This window comes from Leishmania major, chromosome 36 (genome assembly GCF_000002725.2).
Source record: "Leishmania major strain Friedlin complete genome, chromosome 36".
NCBI classification, from domain to species: domain Eukaryota; phylum Euglenozoa; class Kinetoplastea; order Trypanosomatida; family Trypanosomatidae; genus Leishmania; species Leishmania major.
This window is the reverse complement of record NC_007287.2, coordinates 146602-167926: the sequence shown is the minus strand read 5'-3', so window position 1 is coordinate 167926 and position 21325 is coordinate 146602. Positions and strand designations below refer to the sequence as shown.

Sequence of the window (21325 nt, the reverse complement as noted above, 5' to 3'; positions counted from 1 at the left end):
ATCACACGGCAGTCCAATACAACTCATGCGCAAAGGCAGTCAGCTTCACAGACGTCTCTGATGCTGTCAGGGCCCCGTCCCGTGGCCAGGGAGACTGAGCGTCGGAGAAGCTGACGTTGATTCGCTGAAGAGCCTCCACCGTCGCGCAGTTCCACACGAGCAGTGTCGCCTCCTCCGCCGTCATCACCATGTCCTGATGCGTACGGGAGGCGTCAACAGACAGCACGGCACCTCAGTGCTGCCGGAAAACAGCACCCGGTGCACTGAAGCTCTCGCAATCCTACACGTACACGTTGCGCGCCGAGCCCCCAGCCAGAAGCACCTTGTTGCCGAGGGAGTGAGCAAGAGAACTGAGAGCGCAGCTGAAGCCGGTGTCGGAGGGCACAAGTATGTTGACTATGGCGGAGGCGGACGAGGTCCAGATTCAACACAGCCCGTCTGCGCATGCCGTGGCCAGCTCGGTGCCTCACGAAGAAAAGCGACAGGCGTGCACGAGCTGCGGGTGAGTCAAAGAGCGACGCTGCTTACACGACGGCAGACCCCACACGATGGCGGTGCAGTCACGCGACGTAGTGGCCACCAGTGTGTCGTCCGGGTTCACTGCTCCACCAAGAATCAGGTCATCGTGGCCCACCAGCTGGTCCACCTCCGCGCCGAGCGAGATGTGGTATGCAGTCATGTGGCGGTCCTTCGTGGGGCAAGAAAGCAGGATGTCAGCCTGGACCGCAAAGAGCACCAACTTCGCACGGTGAGCGTGGCCACAATTGCAGGGGTGTAGTGAGTAGCTCTGAAACCGACGCGCTTTGCTACAGGAAGGCGTTGCGGAGCAAGACGACATACCATGCAGGAAAGAGCGCGAGGACCGCCCACCAAGGTCGATAACTGAGGCACGGGCCAGAGATCCTTCAGAGAGGAACAGCGGAGCCTGCAGATCGAAGTGAGTACTCGGATGATTCGCGTGGACGGCGCTACAGCTCGTCGTCAACGAGCTCAGCGGAGTTTCGGAAACGGTATTTGTGAAGCACTCGATCCAGCTTTTGTCGCTGACAGATGCCACGCAGCGAGACAACTCGCCCGCCGTGGCCACATGATGTGTGCCGAAGTCCGTGAGGTAGTCGTGGTGAGGCATTCGATGGGAGCCCCGGTGCGCCTGGCCCGCGACAGCGGCAGCGGTGCGGTGCCACTCCTGTAAACGGCCACGTCGCATTTCCCGCTGAAGAACCTCATTCGTGCCAAAGTGAAAGTTGTCATTCAAACCTCTGTCAACAGCCTTACTGTGCTGGCCTCAATTCATGCGCTCAAAAGACCCGGGTGTCGAACTACGAACCGAGCTTTCGGCACCGCCACTGTACGAATGAGTCCGCACCGCCACGCCGCGGTAGGCACGTCGGCCATGAACGTGAGAAGAGGATCCGCACCTCATCGAGAACGGAGAGCTTGTGGCGTTCACTGAACCGGCGTCACCTTCTCCCCTATAGCGTAGGATGCACACTATCAACGCCCCAGCGCTGGCAGATGTGCAAGCTTCCTTTTTTATTTCGTGCCGCCCTGCGACGTTGCACAGTTTATCGCTCGAGAGCGAATCGGCGAGAGGGAATAAAAGAGAAAGAAAAAGTTACGCTAAAAGGGAGAGCAGTGGGTCTGCTACCCACGCATATGCCTGTAAAACTGCGCACAACACACGAACGCCCAACATATCAAAACCGAACGCCTACGCCCACGTATTGGCAGTGCCGCAAGAGAAGGGCCGGTCCACACGGCGTTTCGCTTTTCGTTCGCTTTATTTGCCTCAGCAAGGGAGAGTAGGGCAGCGATAAAGAGACGCACACAAAGGGAGGCACAACCGCTAGGGAGAAAGGGAGAAAAAAGTTAGAAAACGAATACCATAAATGGTAACAAAAAAAAAAGAACCTCTCCGGAAACACGAGCAAGGTGTATCGCTGGCCTGTGTGTGTGTGTGTGTGTGTATGGTGCCACAGCCGTACCACGTAAGAGTCCAAATGCGCATCAACAGGTGAAGATACCAAAGAAAAAAAGAGAAAACAGCGAGGCAGACAAAGCAGGAGGAAAAGGGCATGAGAGGTCCTGCAATCCTGTCGTTGTCCTGCATGCGTATTTGAGCTTGTATGGGTGGTTGACGGTGTGGAAGGATTGCTCGACGTGCAGGCCAGTAGAGAAAACGTGATTGACGCTCGTGGAGGGGTCCCCCATGTCAACACGCCGGCCGTCCACACCATAAGTCGTTTTGAGCTGTCCACTGGCTCACTCACTCACGTCGTGGGGTCACGCGCCGTCTACCGCACGAAGGTGCTTCGCCATCCAAATTCTCACCTTTGCCCACAGTCGAGGCCGCTGCCTCAGAATGCCTTGCGAACGTATGCAACCACATGCCTCTGTCAGCGTGCGTGTGCCGCGGCATTCCGTGCTATTTTGTTTGCCTGCTTTCCTCCTTTCGTTTTGTTTGGTGGCTCCCATCAAGCATCAAGGCTTGCGATACGGGTTTTCGTTTGGTGTTTGTTCTTTTCCATCTTCGTTAGTTAAGTTCGGGTGACTGGAGACAGAAAACGGAGAATATAAACACAAAAAATGATCTGTAAAGCACCAACGTATCTACGTGGTGAGAACATGTCGGAGATGCGCACACAGTTGTCAGCTAGCGTCACCCCTAGCTACCGACAAACACATACACATACGGACGTGCGCAAGCGGAGTGCTTCGCCATTCCGTACACCATGCGTTCCCCCACGACACTAAAACGCTTCTTTTTTCTTCTTTCGCAAGATAAGGGAGCCAACGAGAGAGGCTACTGTGAAGAGGTGTGCTTGCGCCACTATCTAGGCGCATGCACGGACACAACGGCAATATACAAACACAAGCCATCGGCAGCGCACACACGGAAACAAAAACAACGCCAGTGAATCAAGAAGCGTTTCTCTGCGCTATTCCACAAGACACGAGAAGGGGGTACGAAAAAGCTGTAGAGCATCTGTGCATGTGCCCCCAGCGAGCCTCCCAGTGGTGAGGGGTGGAGGGTGGAGCACCCTAGTCCGAAAGCTTGAATGGCTTGCGCCCAAGATCGTTGTTGCGTTCATCCATTCGCATTTGGGCCTTGTACTGCTGCATCGGCCGGTATTCCTTAAACTGCATGCTGAAGTCGCCCTGGCCCTTTGTGAGTCGTCGCAGGTCGGAAATAAAGCCGAACATGGTGTCCAGGGCTGTCTCCCCGCGGATCACTGCATCAGGGCCATCTACAGCGGTCTCGGTCACCACGCCCTCTCGCTTCGAGAACTCGGTCGCCACATCAGTCATGTTCGCCGCAGGCACTGTCATCTCCACATCCATGAACGGCTCCACAAGCGTCGGCTTCAGCTTCGGTAGCAGGGTTTCCCACAGCTCCTGGGTTGCGTTCTTGAAGGCCTGATCGTTCGAGTCTACCTCGTGCATGGCGCCACCATTCAAGTGAAAGTGCACGCCCCAGACAGGTGCGTGCATCAGCTCGCCCTTTACAAAAATTTTGCGCTCCAGGTGCTTCACCACCGTCTTCTGCAGCGACTCGCGGATGTCACCGTTCGAGCATCGTGTCGTCGCTTTGTTCTTGACGCCCTTCTCGACCGACATATCGATCGGCAGCGGCTCGGCATAGCCCTTCAGGTGCGCCCACTGACCCGCACCGCCGCTTTGCCGCTTGAAGACAAAGTCGAACTCCTGCCGCTCCGTGATAATCTCGCGGTAGTTGACCGTTGGTTTGCCGAGCTCCACGTGCAGTCCGTACTCCCGCTTCAGCCGCTCCACGTAAATATCGAGGTGCAACTCACCCATGCCCTCCACAATGTCCTCGTTCGTCTCCGAGTTGCGGTAATACACAAAGGTGGGGTCTTCTCGCATGAAGGCGAGCATGCGCTCCCGCACCCTGGACTGCTCCTTGTCATCCTTCGTCTTGAGTGAGGCAGAGATGACCCGCGGCGGAACGTACATGTCCTCGCACGAGAAGAGCTGCGAACCAGACTGCGGTCCGGACTTCATGAGGGTATCACCCGAGGACGCATCCACCTCACCCTGAATGGCACAGATGTCGCCAGCGCGCACCTCGTCCACAACCTCGGCGCTGTCCGCGTGCATGCGCACAAGCTTCGGCGGCAAGAAGTTCTTGCCGGTGCGGATATTCATCAGGTGCTCCTTGCGCATCTTCCCCTGGTACACCCGCACGTAGTTGGACAGCCCCGACTTCTTTGTTTCCTCGATCTTGAAAATGAGGGCCACCAGCGGCTTTTCGTCATCCGTCATCAACGCCACCTCACCTTCCTTCACGTTCGACACGTTGCCGTCCTCGTCTTTCACACGCCTCACCTGATAGCCGGAGTTGTGGCGCTCCACTGGCGACGGCAGGTAGCGCTCTACCGCGTCCAGGAGCAGCTGCACGCCCTTGTTCCGGTACGCCGAGCCGACCATCACGGGCACAAACTTGTTGGCGATGGTAGCGCGGCGAATGGCAGAGTGGATCTGCTCGACTGTCGGCTCCTGGTCATTAAGAAAGATGAACTCCATCTCTTCGTCGCACTCTGCTAGGCGGCTCACGAGCTCCTTGCGCGCGGCAACCACGTCCTCCTTGATGTAGCTCGGCACCGGTTCGTAGCGGATGGCCTCACCGAAAGGGCCATCAAAGTAGACGGCCTTCTCCTCGATGAGGTCGACGACGCCTTCGAAGTCCTGTGCAGTACCCATGTTCAGCTGGATGAAGACGGCGTTGATACCCAGACGCTCCTGCGCTTGCTTTACTGCCCGCTGTGGGTTCGCGTTGTCGCGATCGAGCTTGTTTATGAAGCAGATGCGCGGTACCCCGTACCGCTTCATCTGGCGATCCACCGTCAGCGTCTGACTCTGCACACCGCCAACGGCGCACATGAGCAAGATAGCACCGTCCAGCACGCGAAGGGCGCGCTCCACTTCGATGGTGAAGTCGACGTGGCCGGGTGTGTCGATTATATTGATGGTACTGTTCTTCCAGCGGCACTGCGTTGCGGCTGAGCGAATAGTGATACCACGCTCTTTCTCAAGCTCCATGGAGTCCATTGTAGCGCCGACCTCGGTGCCGCCCTTCACCTCGTGGATCTTTCCGATGCGACCGGAGTAGAAGAGAATGCGCTCACTCAGCGTCGTTTTGCCGCTATCAATGTGGGCACTGATACCAATGTTGCGCATGTGCTTCACATTCGCGAGGAAAGCGGGTGTTGCGAGCAGCGGGACGCTGCTGCGCAGCATGTAGGCCAGGCCGCTTCTGCGCATCTTCCTGCCACGGGAAGGTGCAAAAATAGAGAGAACAAAAAGCCCTTGCGCGCACTCCTGCAAAAGGACGCGGAGAAAAACCGTAGGTGAGAACAAAGTAAGTACGCTGCATATGGAGTCTCGATAATGGAGTGCGGACGACACCACCCGAAACGGGAGAGCAACCACGGAACAGATGTGTATCGAAGCGAATAAGGCAGCCAACACGGGAGGAGTTCATGGAATAAGTGGAACAGCATGAAGGGAAAGCTGCCGGGTGTCGTTGTGTGTTGTATTGCTTCATCTCAGTGTTGTTTACATGTTTTTCTGAGAGGAAGCACAGCCGTTTCTCGGTGCGCATAGGACAGCGTCAGATGCTCTGTTTGTTTTCCTACCTCCAACGCAGCCCATTGTCTCCGCAGAGTCGTGCTGCCTACACACTTCAACCGCCTGTCGCTGTGGCGCAGTCATCCTTGTTTTCTATCGGTCTTTCTTTTCGTTCTGCTGCTGCACCCTGAGCAGTGCCGTTCTAAACTAAATGTACATATCACTCACGGGACATCCGCGTCACGAAACACACGACGAGTCCAAGGCTCGTCACCAGAAGCTTCGCAGTCAAGAACGAGAAAATAAGAAAAAGAGGGCCAAGACGTATGGTACATACTCTGCAACAACACACACTCGCGCCAGCCCCGCGCGTCAAAAGAGAGGGGCGTCAAAAGCAACAACCTTTACAAAGCAGTCGGCGGAGACACGGAGCGGGAAGTATGTCCTGTACCGTCACCCGCACGTGACACAACAAAAAAGGCAGAAAAATCACTATGGCAGAACGAGAAACTGCAGTCCGATTTGGCGTGCGAAGGTTGGACAGCTCCGCCACCCATCGGCGCACCCGGCATTACTGCTTGATGCGCTTCAGCTGGTCGTTCAACCGGACGTACTCCTCTCGCAGGTGCTGAATGTCAACGGCGGAGTTCGCCTCAGGGAGTTGGGCGCCTGCCTTCATCTGCTCTTTTAGGGTCGCCTCCAGCTGCGCAATTATATGGTCCTTCTTCTCGTTATCCTCCCTCAGGCGGCTAGCCACAAACTCCTCATCTTCACCTGGCGCAGGAAGCGTCTCCAGCTCTGACATTAACTGGCGCTCCTTTGCGATCAGGTGTTGGGTTTCTTCGGCTAGTGACTCCCTCTTCTTTCGGAACATTTGGATATCCTCGATAGATGCAGCATGCTGCTCGTTGTTTTGGCGACGGAGCTCGTGTTGACTGTTGACGCTCCGGGTCGCACGCTTCACCTCTTTGCTCTGATTGGCAAGAATGCGTCGGAGGCCGGCAATTTCATTCAGGAGGTATGCACGGCGGTTGTCTAGACGAGTGTACTCGTGCTGCAGGTCGGTGACATTGATCATCTGCAGCTCCTTCAGCTGGCTCTCCAGTCCTGCAATTTCATCCTGGAGCGCGCTGTTCCGGCTCCGCATCCTATCGTTGGCGCTTGTGTCCACAGCCCCCTCAAAGCGAGATTCATACTCCGCCGCCCGCCTCTGCTTCTCCTCCCACTCCATCCGTGCAAGCCTCTTCCGGAGACTGTAGTTTTCATCCGCCACCTTCACGGCAGCGTCGCGATCATAGCTGGTCGCCGCCATATTGGAACTGATGGCGACAGAAAACGCAAGGGCAGCAGCTAAAATATGCGTGCAAAACCACGAGTTGCGACACAGCTGTGGTGAAACGACAGGTGGTAGAGAAAAGGGGAGTATACGAAGAGTATATTTGCAATGCATTGAGAGCGGAGGTTCAAGTAGCGCGGCGCCGGATTGCATTCTTTTTTAGTACTGCCTTCGTCTCTCATAGAGACGTTGCAGCTGTCGATGCCTGTAAGAAAACTACCACTTCTTCCCCAGCATGCACGCCCAGGCCAGACCATGCCTTTATAAGGAGCTGAACTCTCTACTCGAAGGCAAAAAGCAGCGAAAGACGTCACGTTCTACGAGAACCCCGATCTGTACGCAAAGCTGCTGCATATTAGGCACCTTTCTGCGAAGGTTCACAGTACAAGTAAGGGACGAAGATCTGAGCTAGAGCGAAAAAAAAAGACACGACCAAATCTGTTTCGCAACTGAAACAAACCCAGATAGTGGAAAAGACAAGAGCACCGTGGCAATGCCGCTGTGGAAGAGCGAGAGAGAAAGTGTATGTATGCATGTGTAGAAGAACTATCTAAAGCGTGGAGAGTCAAAACAGAAAAAACTGAAAACATCAAGTCTAAGTAAGAGTCAAGAAAAGCAAGTAGGAGCTTCCTTAACAAAGCACCTCCAGAGAAACAAATCCTCCATCGTCCAACGCGTCAGCAAACTGTATTCAGTCATGCCCTTTCCACTCTACCAGCGAAGGTCACTGAACCACGGGTGCTGAAGGGCCTCCTTGGCTGATATGCGCTCCCGCGGATCGTACTTGAGCATCTTGGAGAGCAGATCAATAGCGTCCGGATGAAGTTCTGGTAGTACCTGCCCCAGGCGCTTTGCAGTCCACTTGGGAAATACGTCGCGGTAGTCGGGCAGCCGCGACACACCAGGCCAGGACCCCTCGGTGTCCGTCGGCGTCCCCAGCACTTGAAAAATCTCGAACAACTGCCCGATTTCGCTATCGCCGCGGAAAAGAACCTTTCGGCGCGTTAGCTCAGCGAAAATACAGCCGACACTCCACATATCCACGGCAGGAGTGTAGTGCTTCTCACCGAGGAGGATCTCAGGGGCACGGTACCACAGTGTAACCACCTCGTGCGTGTAGGTGTGCATGGGCACTTGGAACGCACGGGCGAGACCGAAATCAGCCAATTTAAGGACGTTCCCTGATGTCAGGAGGATGTTGGCTGGCTTCAGATCACGGTGGATGATGCGATGGCGGTGGCAAAAGTAAAGGCCGTCTAAAAGCTGATAAATAAGCCGCTTCAGATCCATTCCAGAGTATCCACCCTCTTGCTTTTCAATCGCCTTTTTCAGGTCCGCCTCCACATACTCGAAGACAAGGTAGAGCTTCCCGTCCGAGCAAATGACATCAAGCAAGTTCACAATGTTGGGGTGGTCGAACTCTTGTAGAATCGACACCTCGCGCAGCGCAGTCTGCGGAATGCCCTCCTCAGTGCGATCGAGTCGCACTTTCTTGAGAGCAACGTACTGCCCAGTGATTTTGTCGACCGCGCGATACACAACACCATACGTTCCCTCTCCCAAAACATCCAAGCGATTGTACCGGTCAAGACTGTCACGCGTCCCAGCGTCACCGCTACGGGCGGTAACACGGCCAAACGAAGACATTTGTAATGCTGTAGGGAGAAGCTTTGTTCAAAGCAGAGGCTCCGCAAACTTCAAAAGAAAGGAGGGTATTCCTTCGTCGCCTTTCCTCGCAAACAACAAAAGAGCAGGCACCAGAAACTAGTGCTTTCGGCACCTGTATCTGTGTATGTGTGTGTGTGTGTGTGTGTGTGTGTGTTGTAGCGCGGAGAAAGGGCCGGAAAAGTGCAACAGCAGAGGCGCTAAAGGGGGAAAAAGTATTTGTGTAGTGTGTGTATTCTTTTTTTGTCAGGATACCTTTTTCCCGACGAGTTCTAGATCGTGAGCCGATAAAAAAAAAGCTCCACGCTGGGCAAATGGACGCCTTTACTATGAAGCGTTGTTACTTCTGAGCGGAACAACACAAGATCAGGAACAAAAGAGAAAAAAAAGATGTGAAGAAAATCGAAGAGAGTAGCTCGTTTTCATTTAGAACTACCTGATAGCATGTACTTGTTCACTTCTTATGCTTGGCGTTTAACTCCAGCAAAACGGCATCCTCTGTCTTTTCGTTACTGTCACTTGCACGAGTAGAGCCCCTGTCAAATAGCTGCGGCCAGTTGCATCCACCATCTTTTCGACAAGCGTTTAGGCTCATAGAGTATCCCCTGCACCGTAAACTCACTAAAATCGGCCCACCAGCACCAAGAAACGTACTCTTGCCTCGTAAAGTGCAAGGGCTTTCCCTTGTCACGATCAGTTCTCAAGATCGAAAGCACGAGTAAGAGTAGCGAAAAAAAAAAGCAAGTCGAAGCAAAGCACATTATATCATGCACCAAGAAGCCGCTCCAATGCGAACTGAACATTGCCCTGAGCCTGCTGAAGAGCAGCAATGTTCGCTTCCTCATTGGGAAATCCCATATCTCGCAGCAGCTGCAGTTGCTCGCGATAAACCTCCCGTGGATTACCTTGTGGAGCCAGAGGTGCAAACATTGCAGGGTTGAACCCAGCTCCTACGGCTGGAGTCGAAGCAGCCTGCGAAGTTGCCGGTGGCACACCGCCAGCACCTCCTAAGCCTCCCATCATTGCCATTGCCTGCTGCATCATGTACGGATTTTGCATCATTTCAATAATAGCTTGTTGTTGGTCCTGCGGCAGGCCCGCCAGCTGGGGAGAGTTTTGAATGATGTACTGCATAAACTGGGGGTTGTTGAGTGCCTGTTGCATCATTTGCTGCATCATCGGATTCTGCATCAGTTCCATAGCCTGCTGTGGTGTGGGATTGACAGCTCCTCCCATTCCACCTCCCATGCCCATTCTCATCCCCATGCCTGCAAAAGGGTTCCCTGCTGCCGGGAACCCAGGAGCACCGGGAGCAGGCTGCTGTGTTTGTGGTGCACCAAAGTTGCTCATCAGAGCTGCATATGGATTTGCAGCAGCCGGTGCCGGTACAGGTTGGGCGGGTGTGGTAGTGGACGGCTGTACATTCGGCGACGAAGTAGGATCGCTGGCAGCCAGGGTGCTTGAAGCATTCGTAGATGACGGCACCGCTACATTCTTCTTGCTCCGCACGACGTGTATAACGTTGCCGTCCTCCATGCCGATTGCTGAAAGCACACCGTCATCCTTCAACACTTTTCCTCGCATAATGATGCGCTGCTCACTGGCTGGGATTTCTAGCGCTTCCGCTATTTGCTTTTTAAACTCTGCAACTGTGATGCTGAAATCTGGCACCTCAACTGTATGTTGACTGCCATTCGCAAGTTTGATAGTGACTGCCATTGTTTTTGTCCTTTTTTTCGTGATAATGTTGTTTTTCCTCGTGAATAATTGAGTAGTAAATAGTGTTTTTTTTTTGGCTCTATGCCGAAAATCAGTAGTTCGCTCTTCCGGATAAAACGGCGGAGATCGGAAAAAGAGGCATACACGATAGTTGAAACTTGACAATTAGCAGATGAGAAGTGTTGTCTTATAATGCAGACAGGAATAAACCCCATAGTGTGCACTAACATCACTGGTGGCTCACAGCAATACAACTGCGGCACTGGGTTGTTACTCCTGCGTATCCTTTTCTAGCTCTCACACCAGCTGCAGACTCAGAACATCACACACGAGAGTGTGAGGGCTCTGCCGCAAAACGAGTCCCTATTGCTGTAAAGCAAGCGAAACACTTGTTCGCTCTTACACTTAGAGCCACTTCAGCTTTTCTTTTCCAGCTTGCGTCCAGAAAATGTGAATCACATATACCAAAGTATGCAGACGAATTTTGTAGGTAGACAAACAGCAACAGCGACTGCACTCTGCTCACCTTTCCTCTTTTCTCTTGCAGAATTCACTCTTAGTTTGTAAAAAGATAGCGGTGAGCCGCTTCATCTAACGGTCTCCCTAGCAGCAGCGCTTGACAAACAGACGGCAAAAAAGACGGAAAGGAACAACAGCAAAAAACAGAAAACGTAATCGAGCTGAAAAAAGCAGATGCTCACTTCGATCATTGCAGAACTTTGAGTACATTATTATAGTAGAAGGCATGCATGTAGCGTATATCATCTGATGTGACAAGCTTCTCGTCTCCGTTCACCCGGTGTGAGCAAAACATGACCCTTTCATATATTCGAAGAAACCGCTCCGACTGCTCACCTGGAAGAGCGCCTGTGACACAGGCAAGGCAGCAGCGCATGGACATCAATTCCGCGCATCTTCCGTGCGACGTAGATAGTATCGAACGTACTTTGCTAAGCATCTCAACACAGTCCTGCTTTGCGTCGCGCGAATCCGAGACAACAGCGGGAATCACTCTTGAGTACTGAGGAGGGTGGCGGATACGAAACTCATGTGTCTTCAACCCATTTTCCAAAATGATTCGCGCACGGTTTCCTTCTGGTTTGCCAAGAATATAGGCGCCGTCAAAACGCGTTTCGCGTTGAACTCTGAGAAGCATTGCATGACGGGAGGTGCTTCTATAAAGAAGATCCAGCAAAACAATGATTACGAGGCCAACAGCAGTTGCCAAAGACACCACTGTTTCAGCGTACGTAAGCTGGATCCGGTCATCCACCTTGCTGCTATTATCCGACTGACTGCTGCTCTCAGAAGAGCTTGGTGAGATGTCAAACAAGCTCATTATGTGGCAGCTAGCACCGTGCAGGCGAATTAATCTCTTTTTGCTACCTCGTATTGACTTTTTGCTAGATGTGTTGTGCGCAAGTACAGTTCACCCAAAGACACCAAGGTAAGACGAGAGAAAAGCACGGGAGTTGAAACGTCACTGGGAAACAGGTAATCGGAAGCGGTATGCACTGCAACGACTCTTGCTCCGTTGAAAATCAACGTGCAGTCCGCTGTGGAAGTAAGATCAGTCATTCTGATGCTTTTGAGCGCTTCAGAGGGGAAGCCTCTTGTGCGTAGGGTTTCGTTGTTTATCACAAAAGCAGTACCCCTTCTCGCTAGTGATGGTGCGAGAATGTGCAAGGGATGGGCTGCCCAACAGCAGAAAGGCGAAGCCCGCGCTCTGTAAGGACAATGAAGACTTCGCTGCAAGCTCACTGGGGTCTTATCTCTTTTCTCAGTGCAATCGGTATCACACCCTGACCCAAACCACTCCCCACCTCGACTTTGCGCGGTGCAACCTTGTGTGATGTGTCATTCCTTCTCTGGGGAAGCCAGTCTTCCCCCCCCCCAAGATGTGTGCATTCGTCTGTTTCTGTTGGCAAGGGCTGTGCGAGGGTTGCTTTGCCATTGTGCTGATCGCCTTCGCAACTTTGCCGCGACGTAAATAAGGGGCCCTTTTGTCTTTACACAGCCCTCGTTTGTGCTAACCTGCTGCTCCTCTATGAAGTTCACTGCGGTTCTACGTAGTCCAAAATGGAGCCACGAGGGCTCAGCTTTCAAACGGTGGTGCGGAGTGATGGGCAGAGACGCCTACCCTCAAAAGGAAAGAAAAAAATTTGATCGAGGGGATTCTGCAACACGCACATAACTCTTGCAGAGCACGCGTAGCACAATTTTCAAAAGCGAGGCGCTCAGTGCTTTAGGTATCCGCTCTCTCTCTCCTTCAGTCTTTGGGTGAAGTCGATCGCCTCACAAATGCGGTCTTCTAGATGCTAGCGGGCGCCGTTTTTATCACACTTCGTACGCTGCACACTTTTTTCTCCACAATTTTCTCTGTACCTTTTCGACTGCCAGGAAATCCGCCTGGTCACTGTTGCCAGAATGGCAGATACTTCAAACGCCACGAAGGATATTCCTTCTTCTTTAGTTTTTGAGGCCATGCACTCGAGGGTGACGATCGAAACCGTCGAGGGTGATGTGTACAAAGGGACACTGGCAGCTTTCGACATTTCACGAGGAAACATTGAGCTGGTTGAAGTTCGACATCAGGCAAAAGATTCCACTTTCGGGTTTTACGAGCGAGTTACTGTTCGAGGCTCAAAAATACGAATTGTTTTACTGCCTCCAGAGATGAAGGCAGCGCCCTCTCTGCAGTGGCGCCGAGAGTCGGTGCAAGAGGAACTCAAGAAGTCGCTAAAACACGTACCTGTCCTGCGACCAATCGTGCCCAGCTCACGACCGCTTCGCACAAAGAAGGCACAACCCAAGAACGACAAGAGCAAGCAGCTGCGCAGAAAGTTGCGCTGATTAAGGTTCTTCGACTGCTTCTATTTCGGTGTTCTCACTGAATTTCTCGAAGTTCCTGCCTGTAGGCTGTTTACCGGTATGCTTGTTGAGTGGTACAGGTTTGTTGCTCCACAACACAGACATGCTGGATTTTGTAGGCAGTGTGCTGCTTTTCGTTTGTTGTTGCTTTCGCCTCTATCATGGTAGTGCTGCTGTAGCTACTGCAATGTGGAGGACTTTGTCGCTGTGAATGTCGGGTCGTGAGCCCTGATTGGCCGGTTGCTATCCCGAGTCGGACTTTCGGCTTGATTCGATTGTAAAAAAAAAACTGTACTGATGAAAAAGCATGAATTTTCCACCACTCCGTTCTGTACTGTGCGGTATCTTTCTTTCCATTCCCGCGAATGTACTTTCCATGTTACATATACATATATATATATTCTCTTACTTGCTGTCTCGCTTCTGCTCTCTTTGCTACCACCCCTTTATATATATACATATGTATATGTATATGTATATACTGTCCTGATCACACTTTCAAGTATAGGTGTGTGTGTGTGTCACTTGTTGTATATCCACCTGACACGCAACCTTGACACAATCAGTACTCGCTCTTTGCCGACATCAAAAAATGGGTGATATGCTCGCGAAGCCAGAGACTCAGAAATTCTCGACTGTGTTCGAGACGTCACACCTGCGAGTGGGGTGCTGCAGTATGCAGGGGTGGAGAAAGTCGATGGAGGACGCTCATGTAGCGCAGTTGAATCTAAATGGTAACAGGGACCAGGCTTTCTTCGGCGTTTTTGACGGCCATCAATCAGATGAGGCGTCACGCTACTGTAGGGCACACATGCTGGATGAGTTGCTCAAGAATATTGCAATATACAAAGATGACGTCGCGAAGGCGTTTGAGGTTTCTTTCCAAGAAATCGACAAACAAATTTGCAAGAAGTTTGTGTCCAGCGGCACCACGGCAAACTGTGTTTATTTGGCCGATCAGCAAATCGTTTGCGCAAACGCCGGTGATAGCCGCGCCGTGCTATATCGCGGTGGCAAGGTTGTTCCCCTCAGTGTAGACCACAAGCCCTCGGTCCCTGCCGAGGAGGCGAGAATCGTTGCTGCTGGGTGCCATGTAGAAAACGGTCGGGTCAACATGACGCTGGCTGTGAGTCGGGCCTTGGGCGATGTCGACTTCAAATCTTGCGCTGCGAAGGGCTGGGTGGATCAGGCCGTCACTGCCTGTCCCGATATCACGGTAACACCGTCACGAAGTGACGATGAGTTCATAGTAATCGGATGCGATGGCATATGGGATGTGCTGTCCAATGAAGAATGCTGCGACCTTGTGAAAACGCTGATCCAAAACAGTGACATTGACAAGAACGGGCACTCTGTTGCAGTAGATATTAGCCTTGTCTGTGAGCAGGTTCTTGATCGCTGCCTTGCCCAATCGAACTCGGTGAAGGCTGGTACCGACAACATGACTATTATCGTGGTCGAATTCAAGCCGCCATTTTTCAAGTGCTAAATCATATTGCTCTGCTTGGCTGAAGAACTTTTTCCAATCGTTCGTTGCCTTTGGTGTTGCGCTGTTGTGTCGTTTTGTGCGAAATCGCTAATTGTGTTTCCCTGTTTTGATTCCATTGCTATGTTTTGCTTGGCGGCTTGAAGATATGAAGCTCTCTTGTTTTTTCGTCGACCACTTTATATATCTTCTCATGCACCAGCTCAGCACAGCGAGTGCTCTTTATATGCTGGCCCTATGTTCTGTAAGTGCGGCTTTTCCCCCTTTCTTGTTCTCACGTTATATGACTGGCCTTTTCCTCCATGGGAGTACAAGTAGAGAGTTCAGTTGACAGGAGGCAGCGCGCATCACCATTTTGTCACGGCAATGCGATTTGAGGCTTTTTCTTCACGCTGCAAGGGATTTGAACAAAGAAGTCAGTGTATTCCGATTCCTGTTCTCGTTGATGTGCGAAGTTTCGTGTCGTCAGAAATGCTCGCGAGCCGCCGGAGTGTGTTGTAGTCAAGCTGTTGTGCTTTACATGAAGTAGCAACTCCCGATCTCTGTAGCATTGGTTGTCTGAGGTGATGATTGTCCGTGTCTCCTATCTATTTATGAAGACACCAGATGCGCACTGATTCAGGCTTCAAACCAAGTGGTTGACATGAATATCGTTACGCTCTTTTCGCTTCGCAAGAAAGTCAACAAAGAGGCAATGACTCCAAGCACTAAAAACCAGAAAAAATGTTGCTGATGCTGTCCATCAGGGGACACTGTGCATGACGCGTGCCAACAACAAAAAAGTCGACTTCCTTCAAATCTCGCGTTTTTATTTTTTTTTTGCGTGCCAAGCACCGCGAAGAGAACCACTCTCAACGTTGCTCCGTGGCTGCATAGCATGAGCATTCACTCTTCCTGACGAGCTCGGCGCAGAAACAAAAATACAGTGGAATGGAGAATATCAAGGAGGAAATTTGCCTGGTGGCAAATATAATTGATCGGCTGCTCGAAGCAAATGGAAGCTTGCGCGCAGATGTGCTGGAGCCGCTTATACAGCGCCTGCGCGTGGCCGCAGGCGAATTGTCTCGTATCGATCAGCAATCAAAGTCCGACCCAGTTCTGTCATCTTTTTCACGGAACGCCGACGGCATCGAGGGCACTGGAGGCGGGAGTAGACACGGCTCCTCCAAGTTGCAGCTATCAAAGTCTCTCACACCTTTGACGGCGACACGGAAGCAAATACGAGGGTGTCGCACTGTCTCTGCTACATGTAAAAAAATAGGAGATCCAAAGGTGTTCGTATCTTCCGAGATCTCGCAATCGGTTTGCTGCTCGCTTTACAACCTGCTGGAAGGGACCACGCGTCTGCTTCGTGGTTCCCACGGCCATATTTTTGTGAAGCGTGGTGTTGATATGTTTTCGATCGCAAACGTGTCGCGAAAGTTGGCCTTTCCGCCCCCACAGGTTTATCATAGATGCCTTGGCAGCGCAGACGCTGAGGTTCTCGGCAGCTCCATTGCGTTGAACCGCAACGTCGACGAAGTTGGGAGAAAGAGCGCCGTTCTGATATTTCCAGTTCACAAGCTCCTCCCTGAAGGCGGACCTGGCGAGCCTATCGCAACAATCCACGTGGAGCGAAGGGAGCATGCTTTTTTCCCGTTTAGTGAAAGCGACGAGTATACACTCTACTTTGCTTCGCTCTTCTGCGGCGAGCTAATGTCCCGTATTCCGCAGATCAACTTCCTTGAGACATTTTACGACCCGTCAACGCAACTCATTGTTGCGCCGTTCGAGCCGTACTGCCCTGTAGTGCTGCCGCCCATAGAGCGTGGCGTCGTGTCAATGCTTGGGGAGACGGGAAAGCAGCCATCCGAGAACCCGGAGTATGCGGCACGAGCGGTTTCTTGGCTGACGCGGAAGATCAGCGCGCGTGCTCCAGAGATTTTGATTCGCCGCGAGAGTCGACCGACACACAATACGAAACCGTTTGCTCCTGGTGTGACACATATGCCATCGCTGCTGGAAATCAAAGCTTACGTTGAAAATCTGCAATCCTGCTGGAAGAAAAACATGCTGGAGAATGTTGACCTGCTAGAGTTGGACCGCGGTGCCCAGCAGGACTTGAAAGTAGCAAGAAGCGAACTGACTGCCACACGCCGTGAGCTTGCTGCCACAGCCGATAAGCTGCGTCTGTATGAATTGGATGCATGGGACTACAAGCGTGAATATGGCGCCATGAAATCGGAACTAGACGCTTACATGGATAGCCTCGAGCGTCTACACTGAGGCAGAGGTCCGCATCGCTTCACGTGTGCTCCGGCGCACCATCTGTTGGTGTATCGTGAAATCGGACAGTCTTTTTCTTTCTTGGACCCTCCGGCATCCTCCATTGAGAACGTTGGATTTTATGTACAGCTTTCTGAAAGCTCAGCGCAACATTGCAGCCACCGTCTTTCGCTTCAGCAGTTTCCACTTTGCGAGGCTTTTTTCATCAAAGCATCGCAGCGTTTCCGAGGCGCCTTTTTTCAGGTCGATGACTTCTTGAGGATGACGCACAACTTCGCGACTTGCGCGTGCGCCGATACATATCCTCCCTACTGATCACCTCCGCTAACTTCACGGCATCCTCTTTCCTCCCCCTCTGCCTCTCCCCCTTTCCTGTATGTGAGTATGTTGTGCTTCGTTTTATTAATCTCGCAGCGGTGTACGGCTAGATCGCACAGGTCACACACCCGCGTTGCATATTCAAGTCATTAATTTTGACGAGCGCAGGTATCGCGTGCTGAGTATTTTTTTCGTTCTTGAACTGTACGCCTCAACGCTATATTTCGGTTGTGTCTGTCCTCATACTCTTACGCTTGCCCAATTTCATTCTGTACTTTATTTGCTTGGATTCCTACTCCTTTCTTCCGCTCTGTCGTGCATCTTGACTCTTGTTCTAGAGGTGGTAGAGAGCGCGTTTGACTCTTCCCCGCTTCTTCCACGCGTTTTGTAAAGTTGTGCCCTCTGGCCAATTCGAGGAGCGCACGCTCATGCTGTCGACAACCTCATCGTCCTTTTCGACGTCTGCTACTGAAACAACTGGTAACTTGTTTGCATCACCCTCGAATGCCTCATCTAGCCGCGTGATGTCGGATACCGCTGATGACCTCTCTGCATCTAGCTCGCGAGAGGAAATCCTTGTAATTCCAGTGCATACTATTGTGGAGAAGGTGACCCCTTTGTGCGGTCTCTCTGTCCCCGAGCTGCATGCTCTCGTTCTCCGATACGACACAGACGGCGTCGGCGGCCTCACGGAGCCTCAGTGGTCGCTCTTCTGCCACGAGCATCGTCACGCCTTCTCTTCCCTGGGTGAGGAGCTTTTGGATTTCGACCGCTCCGGCGAGTACAGTGTCCTCGTCGTGAAGCACGGGTACGAAGGCACAAGTAATACAAACGCGCCGCGCTCCTTCACTAAGGAGGTAATTCGGTTCATCGAGAGTTTCGCTGCCGGCGGCATCGCTGGCGCTGTGAGCAAGACTGTCATCGCGCCCGGTGACCGTGTCAAGATTATTTTCCAGGTGGAGCCGACACGTCACTTTAGCCTGCGCGAGGCTGTCTACCTCGGCGTGGAGACAGTGCAAAAGTTTGGCATTACTGGCTTGTGGATTGGCAATGGCGCGACGATGCTCCGTGTCGTTCCATACGCGGCTATCACCTATGCTTCATTCGACTTCTACCACAGCAAGCTGCGCTTCATGTTCAGTCGCAGCAATCCAGACGGCTCGCCCGACGAGGCGCGGGCGGTGACGCTGCGTTTCATTAGCGGCTCGCTGGCAGGGGCCACTTCGACTACCTGTACCTACCCACTGGACCTCATGCGTGCCCGATTTGCAGCGCGTAGCAGCTCCGGCAAGCGGCGCTTTCCTAGCTATAGCGCCGCTTTCAAAGAAGCGACATCTAGGCAAGGTATTCTCTCCCTCTATGGCGGCCTTTTCCCTACGCTTGTGGGCATTGTCCCCTACGCGGGCTGTAGCTTTGCGTGCTTTGAGACGCTTAAGCACTACATTGTAAAAGTATCCAACCTGAAGTCGGACAAGGACATCCCAACGTATCAGCGACTGGTAGCTGGCGGATTTGCAGGCTTGCTCGCGCAGTCGGCGACATACCCGCTGGATATTGTGCGGCGGCGCATGCAGGTCACCCCACGGCGCTACTCGAGTGTCATTGACGCATTACGAACGGTGTATCGGGAGGAAGGGATCCGCCAGGGGCTCTACAAGGGCCTTGCCATGAACTGGATCAAAGGCCCCATTGCCACCGCGACGAGCTTCACTGTGAATGATCTTGTAAAGCGACGCACGCGCAACTACTACGAGACGACGGTTGTGTACTCGTCGCGCCACAACATTGTGACGCTGCCGGAGGCATTCCTCTGCGGCGGGGTAGCTGCCGCCACGGCCAAGTTTTTGTCCTTGCCTTTTGACCGGCTCAAAATTCTGTATCAAGTGGACATGACCGAGAAAACCTCGGCAAAGAAGGGAGCGCAGCTGCTGTACCAAGTCGTCAAGCAGAGCCCGAACATGTGGACGTCGGGCCACGTCACAATGCTGCGCGTAGTACCGTACGGTGCCTTAACGTACTGCTTCTTCGATATGTTTCAGCTGTTGGCAGAGCGGCTAATGTACTCGCATGTGGCCACACCGTACACCAACTTCGCCGCCGGCGCTGCCGCCGCGTCGCTTGGGACGACGATCGTATACCCACTCGATCTTCTGCGCACGCGTGTCGCTGTGAACGCCGTTCCCAGCTTTCAGTCATATTTCTGGCTGCTGCGTGCCATGGCTCGACGTCACGGCATCGGCTCACTGTGGAAAGGCTGCTACCTTTCCATGATGGGCGTGGGTGTTCTCGGCGGCATCGGGTTTGCCTTATATGACTACTTGAAGGAGCGATTCGGATGCCATACCTTTTTGCAGTATATGGCCGCTGGCGCAACGTCGGGGCTGGCCGGCTCCGTGATAACGTACCCACTGAACGTCATGAAGCGTAATCGCCAGGCGGAGCGTGTCGTGTACGCGCAGCTGGGCACGAGCTCCGTGCAATCGCTGCTCAAAAGCCCTAAAACGGTTGCCTTCCTCTACCGCAAAATGCCCTTCTCTTTCACGGTGAGTAGCCTTACGTTTGGTATCTCGTTCGCAGTGAACGACTGGTGCCGAGATGTGATCGCGGCGACGCGCAACGATATGCTGCGCGAGATGCTGTTCCTTCCATCGTTTGCGGTGTCAAAGTCGATGCTGTCCCGCGGTGACACCCCCTAGAGCTGCTGCCCGCCCCCTGCGCGTACGTGGCGAGCCAGGGCGGTCACGGCAGACGACAACGAATGGTGTGGTGATGGTGTTTTCTGCTTTGATCCTCGCGCGTGTGTCTGTCTCTTCCACGTCCGTTTATTCTTCTCCCTCACGTGCAGATGTGAGTGTCTCTTTTTTTGTGTTGGCTTAGGAGGAGGTTTCTTTCTTGTTTTGGATGGGCTTCCTCGCTTGGTCTCTCTTCGCCTCTTCTCCGTCCTCGACGAGTCACGACTTACACCTCCCATTTTTAAAGTTGTGCTTCTGCTCACTCGCTTGCTTGCCTCCTAGAGGTACTTATCTGGCAACTATCATTCTCTCCCTCTTTCCTTCTTACAGACGAAACGCTGCTCTTTGCGATCGGCGTAAGGGTTTGCTCGCCCCTTCCTTGGCGTGTGATGGACCCTGTTTGCCCCCTCCCCGCACACGCACATACGCACACACAAAGCAAGAGTGTCTCTTGCCTCATTTTCCTGATGCAGCTGTCAAGCATGTTGCAGGGGAGCAATGACTCTGGGAGAGCTATCCAGATAAGGGAAGCTCCGAGCGGGATGAGAGAGGTGTGGTGCTCTCGGGAGCCGCTGCAAGGAGGGTGAGGTCACTGCAGCGGTGAGGCTTTCGTTGTTGCTTCAACTCGCAAAGGTGGCAAGGTGGGGGAAGGCTGAGGTAAGGGTCGGGGAGAGGAAGTCACGGCACATGGACGTTGATTAGGACAGCGGCGCCGTCAAAGCTTCACAGCAACCCCCCCCAAAAGAAAAAATTCGTAGAAATATGCGCATCAAGGGATGTGAGAGAGTCCGCTGCACCTCCACCCATTTCTTCGTAATCTGGCTGAAGTGTTCAAACAGCAGCCACACCCACACTTATCTGTTTCTCTCTTCTTGTTCTTCTCCCTCTCTTCGACGTTCTGATATCATCTAATGTGTTTTATCGTTTTCCCGCTTCTCCTCTCTCGTTGCTTTCCGAAGTTAAAAGCCCCTCTAATATAACTTCTTGTTTGCGTGTTTCCTTGCCTTTTCTCCTCTTCTCTGTGTACGTGTTACCGTGCCTCTATGTGTGTGTGTGTGTGTGTGTGTGTGTGTGTTGTTGCTTTAGTGCAACTGTGTGGGCGTGACGGAAAAAGGGAATTCGCGACGCTCCACTACCTTCACTGTGCTCCACCGAGGGTGTGTGTGGTGGGTGAGGGCGGGAGGGGCAGGATGTAGTCTTGTTGCTGACCGCGTTGAAGAGGTGAAGTGCTCGATTGGTAAGGCCATTCCGTACACACACCTCAGGAAGTAAGACGACTTTGCTAAAAGGCACACCGACGCTAACGATATATCATACCAGTCATTTTCTTATACGTTTGTAGGC

General features: G+C 52.8%; 10 protein-coding genes across 10 annotated transcripts; 4 read left to right on the top strand and 6 right to left on the bottom strand.

Moving 5' to 3' along the window:
* Positions 1–466: 466 nt before the first annotated feature.
* LMJF_36_0580 (hypothetical protein) lies at positions 467–1207 on the bottom strand (the record flags this gene model as incomplete). The annotated part of the gene is made up of 1 exon (XM_001686578.1): positions 467–1207. The coding sequence occupies one exon, from the start codon at positions 1205–1207 to the stop codon at positions 467–469; it is 741 nt and encodes a 246-aa protein (XP_001686630.1).
* A 1835-nt stretch (positions 1208–3042) lies between these two features.
* Positions 3043–5283, bottom strand: MEFG (putative Mitochondrial elongation factor G; the record flags this gene model as incomplete). The annotated part of the gene is made up of 1 exon (XM_001686577.1): positions 3043–5283. The coding sequence occupies one exon, from the start codon at positions 5281–5283 to the stop codon at positions 3043–3045; it is 2241 nt and encodes a 746-aa protein (XP_001686629.1).
* Positions 5284–6160: 877 nt separating this feature from the next.
* On the bottom strand, positions 6161–7078 carry LMJF_36_0560 (conserved hypothetical protein; the record flags this gene model as incomplete). Its single annotated transcript, XM_001686576.1, has 1 exon — positions 6161–7078. One exon carries the CDS (start codon positions 7076–7078, stop codon positions 6161–6163), a length of 918 nt encoding a protein of 305 aa, XP_001686628.1.
* Positions 7079–7636: 558 nt separating this feature from the next.
* On the bottom strand, positions 7637–8572 carry CRK3 (cell division related protein kinase 2; the record flags this gene model as incomplete). The annotated part of the gene is made up of 1 exon (XM_001686575.1): positions 7637–8572. The coding sequence occupies one exon, from the start codon at positions 8570–8572 to the stop codon at positions 7637–7639; it is 936 nt and encodes a 311-aa protein (XP_001686627.1).
* A 783-nt stretch (positions 8573–9355) lies between these two features.
* LMJF_36_0540 (putative ubiquitin-like protein) lies at positions 9356–10309 on the bottom strand (the record flags this gene model as incomplete). The annotated part of the gene is made up of 1 exon (XM_001686574.1): positions 9356–10309. The coding sequence occupies one exon, from the start codon at positions 10307–10309 to the stop codon at positions 9356–9358; it is 954 nt and encodes a 317-aa protein (XP_001686626.1).
* A 706-nt stretch (positions 10310–11015) lies between these two features.
* Positions 11016–11648, bottom strand: LMJF_36_0537 (conserved hypothetical protein; the record flags this gene model as incomplete). The annotated part of the gene is made up of 1 exon (XM_001686573.1): positions 11016–11648. One exon carries the CDS (start codon positions 11646–11648, stop codon positions 11016–11018), a length of 633 nt encoding a protein of 210 aa, XP_001686625.1.
* A 1088-nt stretch (positions 11649–12736) lies between these two features.
* LMJF_36_0535 (putative small nuclear ribonucleaoprotein) lies at positions 12737–13162 on the top strand (the record flags this gene model as incomplete). The annotated part of the gene is made up of 1 exon (XM_001686572.1): positions 12737–13162. The coding sequence occupies one exon, from the start codon at positions 12737–12739 to the stop codon at positions 13160–13162; it is 426 nt and encodes a 141-aa protein (XP_001686624.1).
* A 610-nt stretch (positions 13163–13772) lies between these two features.
* Positions 13773–14669, top strand: LMJF_36_0530 (protein phosphatase 2C-like protein; the record flags this gene model as incomplete). The annotated part of the gene is made up of 1 exon (XM_001686571.1): positions 13773–14669. The coding sequence occupies one exon, from the start codon at positions 13773–13775 to the stop codon at positions 14667–14669; it is 897 nt and encodes a 298-aa protein (XP_001686623.1).
* A 927-nt stretch (positions 14670–15596) lies between these two features.
* LMJF_36_0520 (conserved hypothetical protein) lies at positions 15597–16931 on the top strand (the record flags this gene model as incomplete). The annotated part of the gene is made up of 1 exon (XM_001686570.1): positions 15597–16931. One exon carries the CDS (start codon positions 15597–15599, stop codon positions 16929–16931), a length of 1335 nt encoding a protein of 444 aa, XP_001686622.1.
* A 746-nt stretch (positions 16932–17677) lies between these two features.
* LMJF_36_0510 (putative mitochondrial carrier protein) lies at positions 17678–19945 on the top strand (the record flags this gene model as incomplete). Its single annotated transcript, XM_001686569.1, has 1 exon — positions 17678–19945. The coding sequence occupies one exon, from the start codon at positions 17678–17680 to the stop codon at positions 19943–19945; it is 2268 nt and encodes a 755-aa protein (XP_001686621.1).
* Positions 19946–21325: the final 1380 nt, after the last annotated feature.